The 8,650-nt window shown below is 37.4% G+C and overlaps 1 protein-coding gene and 1 long non-coding RNA gene across 3 annotated transcripts in view; one reads left to right on the top strand and one right to left on the bottom strand.

Moving 5' to 3' along the window:
* The window catches only part of LOC111872972 (dynein regulatory complex protein 11), a 26,963-nt gene extending 19,340 nt beyond the window's left edge, over positions 1-7,623 (bottom strand). Inside the window, exons 1-3 of the mRNA XM_023867301.2 lie at positions 7,038-7,623; positions 4,563-4,802; positions 1,225-1,350 (exon numbers count right to left, since the gene is read on the bottom strand). Of these exons, the coding sequence (XP_023723069.1) occupies positions 1,225-1,350; positions 4,563-4,802; positions 7,038-7,562 (891 nt within the window). The 5' untranslated portion in view covers positions 7,563-7,623. The remainder of the gene's footprint in view (positions 1-1,224; positions 1,351-4,562; positions 4,803-7,037) is intronic.
* A 247-nt stretch (positions 7,624-7,870) lies between these two features.
* The window catches only part of LOC111872976, a 20,475-nt gene continuing 19,695 nt past the window's right edge, over positions 7,871-8,650 (top strand). Inside the window, exon 1 of one of the 2 annotated variants that reach the window (XR_004513962.1) lies at positions 7,871-7,917. This is a non-coding gene — a long non-coding RNA (uncharacterized LOC111872976). The other variant, XR_002844326.2, reaches the window with a different exon arrangement.

Genomic DNA, 8,650 nt, shown 5'->3' with positions numbered 1-8,650 from the left:
CAAAAATATAACTTCCACCTACCCTCATCAACTTTATCAGTATATCAAAAAGGAGTCTACTTTACTGGCATAAAAGTGTTCAACAATCTGCCACAAAGTATTAAAAACTTGGGCAATGATACTAAAAAGTTTAAATCAGAGTTAAAGAATTATCTACATGCTCATTCCTTCTACTCTTTAGATGAATACTTCAATGTAAATAGAGAATGATGTAAAATTAAGTTATATTAATTTTTAAGCTAAAATTGCCTGTGCTTATGTATGTAACCTTTTGACTTGTTCTGTATCCAAAGGTACTAACCTGCTTAGGATTTATAGAATGTAAATAAATTCAATTCAATTTATGTGTTTTCTCTAGTGAGATACAGTGTAATGTAACAGTGGCATGATGTTCACAGTGTTTTTCATTGATGAGGTAGTTGTTCACTGTGGGAATTTAATGAACATAAGAGTAACTGTGATTTGTAAAACTCATCTGAACAGTATAATAGTCTTTGTGTAATAAGGGGGAGAAAAGAACATTCAAATGAAATATTAACATCTAAAAAGTATACATTATTTTAGAAAAAATAATACTTGAATCAGTGTTGTTATAGTGAATGAAATAAAGACATACCAGAAGTTCCAACATTCAGGCATATTGTGAATATAATTATTTCATAATAATATGATTAGATGTTTGACAGTGGGGAACACAGTAGGGTAGTTGGTTTAGGCGCTATGCTACAAGCTGGAAGGTTGCAGGTTTGAGTCCTAATGAGGTGGTTTTTTTTTCAATTGACCTAATCCTTCCTGCCACACTAAGGTCCTGGGGTCAACTCATCCTCTGACAGAAATGAGTACCAGGAGTCTTCCTGGGGGGTAAAGGGCGGCCAGCACGTAAGGCTGGCAGCCTTACCACCGTCTGTGAACTGATTGTCTAGAGAAAATGTGAGAGCCTCGACATCTCACAACCCTATGGGCCTTCACAGCCCTGGTACAGGGATAGCTTTACCTTTACCTGTACCTTTGATATTTGAAAATACATGTGTTTGCTATCTGAAAGTGTTCATGAGATAGCACATTCATTAACAAAAGACATTCTGCTGATTAAGATAAACTGAGTCATGGTAAACCACAACATAAACATTGAGATGGACCACTAGGACTATATCTACAGGCTTAAATATGTAGAAAAATATGTCTAATATTGCAGTTATAGGAAACTCCATAAGGGATCCACACCTCATCTCCGAGCTCTTCCTTCATGTGACCCCCTCTCCAGCTTTTGATAAGTTGCTTCTCAGAGACAAGCATTTGCTCATATTCAGCTTGGTGCTTCATCTGCTGTTTGCGCCGCAGTTCCTTCACCTGGACAACAGATTGTTGTATGAGTGTACAATAGATGTAGACACTAAAATTAGAGTGAGAAATTTGAGCAAAAAGTTATTACCATAGATTGAAGTCTTATGAGTTATAACACTGTCTAGTCTGTAAGTGGTTTTCAGTGTTTTGGAGGAACCTGCTGCCTGTATAATTTGGATGGAAGTCTACTCAAATGGGGATGTTTGTCAGTTATATAGGAAATGTGGGTGATGGGAATGAGGAAAATTTTCATTGCCCATCTGCCTTCTAAAGCACCGGAAGATGTATGCACATTAAAGACATTATTAATTATTATTTTTACATGGTTGCGTTAACATGTTCTCTTACATCAAGGAAATATAAATTATGAATCTCTGTAAACGAAATGCTCAGGAAAATATTTGTGCCTAAGTAGAATGCACTAAGCCGGTCACGGTAGCCGAGCGGTCTAAGGCATGTACTGTTTTCGCTCTTCTGGAAACCGTGATCGTGGGTTCAAATCCCACTCAGGACATGGATGTTTAGTTTGTGTGTGTGCGTTTTTTTGTGTTTGTGTACAGGTAGAGGCCTTACGATGAGCTGATCACTGGCCCAAGGAGTCCTACCAAATGTGTAAGATCAAGAAAAACCGAAGTAAACAGAGAAGTTCATGGAAGTAGGCCTAGGCCCACTGGGGCTGTAGTGCCAAAGAAAAAAAAAAAGAATGCACTAAGTGAGAGAAATTATGGTATTATTACGTCATGAGTAGCTTGTGTATGTGTGTAAGGGGTGGGCCATAAAATCCGGCTCTCACACTGCGACCTTCAATGATCTATTGTGCTTCCCTTTTGGATCAACCCTTTATTAATCCTACACTTCAAATGAAATGTAGGACTTTATTTATTGGGGCGTCATAAAAGTCACTTGGTTCCATAAAAACTGACCCAAGTGATGAAATCTTAAATAAGCTATGGCCTTACAATCACACAGCTGATTCGTTTTCTTGTAGGCACCTTTCACAAGTTGGGTTATCTGTCAGTCCCAGTTTCATAAGTAACTTAGTCATTTTTTCAGGTCACATAGTAGGTAGAGTAATGAAATCAGTGATATGGTGACCATTCGTCTGGACTGGGTATGCAGCTCACTTGGTGAAGACAAGAAATTATGTAGACCTGTGACTGGGAAACCTCCTGGATACTACGTACTAGGAAGACAAAGGTGAGCTGGGATAGTATTAAGGTTGGTTGCAATGGAATAGGTTAGTGGATGGGAAGTGGATGTATTCAGCTCAGGATCATGTCAAGTGATGTATTGTATTGTATTTATTACATGTTCCAGCACATCCATACAAGGCCGAAGCCATTTGATACAGAACCTGTCACACCATAAGCTTGCTAAATCAGCAAGTAGTCAACAGAACAAAGCATATAAATCCACAACAATAAATCAAGCATTTGAAACCCCACACATCACTGCAACTACATAACCTGTTCTGTTATTGGAAAATTAGTTAGTGCAGAGGGAAATGAGTTGTGGTATGGATGGAATTGGCTTGGGACTGAGTCTGTTAGTAGAGGGCTGCCTTGTTAGAGTGCTGACTGTTCAGGTTCATTTCTGAGTATTTTTGCAAATATGTTCAGAGTTAGAATTAATATCTTGGTCAATATCCATCATCTGAATACTATATTAAAACACATTTCTAATTACCACAGAATTGGTTTAATTAGTAAAGTTAAAAAAAGTTAAACTATCATTGTACCAGGCCGTGAAGGCCCATAGGGTTGTGAGACGTTGAGGGTCCCACATTATCTAGACAATCAGCTCAAAGATGGCGGTAAGGTTGTCAGCCTTATGCGCCGGCTGAGCTTTACTCCCCAGGAAAATTATTTAATTAATTCCTGGTACTCATTTCTGTTAGAGGCTGAGTAAACTCCAGGGCCTAGTGCGGCTGGAAGGATTAGGTCAACTGAAAAAATCCAATGACCTTATCGGGACTTGAACCCTCAACCTTCCAGCTTGTAGCATAGCCCCTCAACCAACTACGCTACTGCGTATCCAGTATCTATATTTAATTAAGAAGTTGGATTCATACAAAATTATATAACCTATATAAATAAAAACGTAATATATGAAATATCTGCTTTGCCTCAAGGGCTTGCTGGGAACTGGATGAAACTGCAAAAGGATGAAAACTGGAATTTGGACAAGAACTTCATTTTCTTATAATGCAAAAGAACAAAAGTGTTAGCTTTGGATTCATGTGTTCTCATGAATAATAAGAAAATGAAGTTCTTGTCCAAATTCCAGTTTTCACCCTAAATTTAATAATTAATGTGGTTGATTGTTACAAAAAGAATTACAAGCACCTAAAAGTCTATGATCTGGTGACCAAAAATAGTCACCACATTAATTAAAAAATGCTGTGACATTTTGTTTTTGGGACACATACTTCACTCCTTTTATTTTAAATCAGGATTGTCTTAGCACAAACTTGAGTACTTATTAGAATGAAGATTTCACCTAACTAAAAAAAAATCCACAGACAAGCCAACCAAATAAAACTTATTGTTCTTGTCCAGTATCACGGAAAATAAAATCCCTGCATTATAGTAACAGTTTTTGAAGTGTAATATATAGCTATGTCTAATTCTGAGAATGCAAATAATATTACACACATCATGACAATGCAAACTTATGGGGTTGAGTATGACAGTTTTTAGCAGAAAATAATACATGCATGTAGGTTTAAAGAGAGAGAGGGGGAGATAAAACAAATTATGTGAGTTTTGAGATCCTCATGGCATTTACTGTGATGCATACTCCTTCTGGAATGTGATTCCACATAGTCTGATGTAACTTTACTTGTATTTCAGAGGTCTATTATCTCCATCTTCAGGGTTGAAGAGTAAGCCAAGCAGAAATTAGAGTCTCTGCTTACAGTCCACTTGGAATTGGTAAACTTCTGTCAGACTGTATGGAGTCACATCCCAGAAGAAAGTACGGTTCATGTAAAGTTATATATCATTTCTACAAATGCTGCATGGCATATTTTCTGTATTTTAGTTAAATGGCAATTAATAATAAGCCATTTGGGCACAGATATGAAATTATATATCGAGATAGATCCTAAATATACCTTCAAGTTTTGTTAACCAAGTTTTTAAATCTTTACAATTGCAAAGATATAATATAACTAATAACAAACCATATTCATGCTTAGTAAAACACATATAGTAAACCTCTTCAGCTCTTCGGCGAGCTTTTACATCTGTGAAGCTTGGCTGTAACATTCCAATCAGCAGCATCTCCTCCAGCTTTCGACGTTTCATCTTATTACGTGTGTTATAACCACGCCAAGTTTTCTGGATCTTAATGGCAGCTAGGGAACTATCAAAGGATTTGTCCTTAGGACTCTCACTGGTCTTAACCTTCTCTTTCATGAGGCGAATTTCCTTCATGAATTGGGAACGTAATCGACCCTGTAACATCATAACATCATATCAATTTAAAGTGACAACTGTTAATGGTAGGCCCTATTCTTTTGGACACACTCAACTTATTCAGACCCACCTCAGAGCATTTGCTTTAGTATGAATTGCATGCTGGTTGATTGAGAGAGGTAAGGAGAAACAGGAGTAGAGTATTGTGCAGTAGGCCGAGGAGGAATGTGAGATGGAGGAAGGAAAAGTTGGCTTAGCTGATTAGACTTATATGATTTCAGCCTTTGCCACTTTACATTGGAACACAATTGTTATGTAGGTCAAGTACCTGTACTTTGCTCACTTTTATACTTTAACCTTAATAGATGTCAGAATATACAGATTAATTTCTTATCTTTGTGATATATTGTTCTGTGGGAACATCCCACATACTAACACATGGTTTCGCTGGTCTAACAGACAGCACTCACTCCTAGTTAATATCACATTGCCACATGTTGCTGCCACCACTCGTATTTATACAGCACACAATGTCCAGCCCACCTGTAGATCATCACATGTGCTAGCCAATCAGCGCTCACAATCGCAACTGCAAGTTTAAGCTCCGCCCACCAAGCATGGTATAAAAGCGGAGCCCAAAGCTCTCAATCATCAGTGATCACATTCAGTTCAGAGCGATCAGAGTTCAGAGTCATCAGCTCTTCACTGCTACCAGACAGCTAACGTAGCTGCTGTAACTCTCCAGCAACCACGCTCTGCTACCAGGCAGCTAACATAGTTGCCACAACTCTCCAGCAACCTCGCTCTGCGATCAGGCAACTAACATAGTTGCCGCAACTTTCCAGCACTCATGCCATAGGCAGCTGTTCCTACAGGCGCACCCAGCACCACATTACCGGCCAGACAAACCAGCTGAACAGCCGTAAAGACTTGGTCTGCTACAAAGGAGCAAATTCTACCAGCTCACTCACTGTGGAACAAACTGCCCTTTTCAGGGCCAGCCAACTTTAACATTCCACATAGCTTTGCAGCTATTCTGTATATTCAATTTATACAATTTAATATATACAGTTATTACAGATTTACATGGTTGTCTTGTAGAACATCGACAATCCCACAGTTCCTATATGCTAATTCTGGCTGTGGGGTCCATCCTGGGGGCTGTTTCATGTGGGGGTAAAGCATGGGCTTGAAACTGACCACTGATATTCATGTAATGCTGAGGATAAGATTGGTGAAGCTATATCTCCATTGTCCAATGTGTCTTCATGTTAAATGCTTACCTTCTACCCTTGACCTTTTTATAACAAGCATTAAAAGTCACAACCTAGAAACTAGGCAAAGTAATAATTTATATATTCCACAGGCAAACTTATCCGTTTATCAAAAAGGAGCTTATTATTCGGGGATACAAATCTTTAACCAATTACCCTCTGATATTAAGAATGTTAATGGTAACATAGTTAAATTCAAAACCACTTTAAAAAAATGTTATACACGAATTTATTCTACTCATTAGAAGAATACTTTGATCAATAATGAGAGTAGTTATAATAAACATATTTGAAGGTTAATTTTATGGCTCACTTGTGTATTATATTTGTAATTTATGATTTTTTGTTCATTGTAAACTCATTTTATAATGTCTGTTTCATTATAATTATGAGTTCTACCTGTGCTTTGCCAATTAATCTTATTTTCTGTAATCTGAAAGATTTTTTTGCTCTTTGTAACTCATAATTATTTGTTTATTGTGGATTTCTTATTTAATATGACTGTTCTTAAATGACATGTTTCTGACTTTTTATTTATGTAATCTAAGGTATTAACTATTTATATTTTATACTGTTGTAATGTTCCATGTAAACAACTTTTGTAATTGGTCTGTATGTACTAAGTGAGGACAAGTTCTGTATCCATCTCGTGGATGTCTGGAATACTGAATAAATACTAATACTTATTATGTTTTACATAGTGGGGGCTGGAGTCCAGCTGGGTCCACTCAGTATGTCGGCCACTGTTTGGCCTATTGTACCTGCCCCGGGCGATTATGATGATGGAGAATTTGGTGGAATGACGATTGGCAGGGGGAAACTGAAGTACTCAGAGAAAAACTGCTCCAGTGCCACTTTGTCCACCACAAATCAAACTTGACCAGACCTGGGCTTGAACCCAGGCCACCAAGGTGAGAAGCCAGTGACTAACTGCTTGAGCTATGGTGCGGCCTCTTCCCTTATTATGTTAGTGTTATATGTATAATTACGAGTAATATACCTGCCGAGCACGTTCATGAATCTGTATGAGGCGAATTGCTTCTTCTTCAGTCATCACTTCTTCTGCTGCTTCTTCTTCATAGAAACCCAGCCTCTTCAATATATTGTCCATTGCTGTCTTCCTTTTCTTTATCTCTTCTTCTCTTTCTCTTCTGTAATAATTTGGCACATTGATCTCCACCTCCATAGGCAAGAGATTCAGCTTGAGCAGAACATCATCATAATAATTAAATTCTGACAAGTCCAGATTTACTGATTCATGTTTCAGTTCCAACACTCTTCCAATACATGCATCTAGTAACTTACGGATCACAAGTCTTTTCTGAGGGTGCACAATCTGGTCATAGCACTGATCCAGTTTGTTAACAACAGTTATGTACTTCACATATAATTCGCTGACACGTATTTGTGCTGCTTGTTTATCTTTTTCGTGTGGAGCTGCATGGAGAGCTGCATCAAATTGAGATGCTTCATTTATGGTTTTTTGTGCTTCAGCCCAAAGATTATTGTATGTGATATGGGACATCACTGTTGACGCTGTTGACACTATACTAAATTCAATTGTTGATTTTTATTTTAGTTGGTTGGTTGATTGTTGCTTCAAACCTGCCATTTTTATAATGTAACAGTAGTACTAAATTTTAACATACAATTCACAAGAATAGAATTATCAGTTTTAAACTATTTTATTTTCCCTTAGATTAAGTAAACAATGTGTTGCTATAGTAACGAATGTGGCCCCTACAGCAGATAAATATTGAAGCAGCTTCAGTGGCCTTTCCAGGACACGGATGCAGGGATTGACATGGATTAATGGGCGTTAATGACCTTAATGACCCAGTGGAGGGGCAGAGGCTGGTAGAAAATTACGAATATGTGCGGTGGGTTAAGGGTTTGAATAATCTTTACAGACGGATAAAAGAACAATTGGTATTTTTTCTTTACTTATTATGTATTGAAATTTGGTGTGGGAGAGAAATATGATATTATTTGATTAAAACACAAAACAGTAGCGTCAGCGTTTGTGCAGTTCGTAAATAATTTTCGCACATTGTCAGCACAAGGTAATGTTAAAAGATGCAGAGTACGTGTATGAGAACATTGTCATTGTCATTGTCATTTATTTATAGTTCCAAAAAATCCATAGAGGCATCTGCCTCAGATATAGAACAAGTCAATAATACAATATAACATATAAATATACATACATAATCAGACAGTCATCATCGTCAAAATTTAAATACTCAATACAACAACATGGCATTCATAACCTCAAATTTTGATATCTGTGACCAAGANCTCAAATCTTACAAGATTTAAATGGTTCTGTGGCATTTAGTTTTTTATGTGTAACCAGGTGTAAGTGTGTAATGTGTCATTAAAACGACATCTTTCCGTACGGATGCTACGTGCTGTCTTAACATATCCATTTATTTATTTAACGACGCTGTTGGTAACTAACCATATAGCGTCGAGTATTTGACTGATAATGAATAATGCATTGAAGAGGATGTGAAATGAAGCTGTCTTGGCCTGATTTAAGTTACTGCCTTTGTATTTACCCGGAGAGACTGAGGAAAACTACTAGAAACATGTCAGCAGAGGTTTTTTTTT

This window comes from Cryptotermes secundus, unplaced genomic scaffold (genome assembly GCF_002891405.2).
Source record: "Cryptotermes secundus unplaced genomic scaffold, Csec_1.0 scaffold1266, whole genome shotgun sequence".
Lineage (NCBI taxonomy): Eukaryota > Metazoa > Arthropoda > Insecta > Blattodea > Kalotermitidae > Cryptotermes > Cryptotermes secundus.
This window is presented reverse-complemented; position numbering and strand designations above follow the sequence as displayed.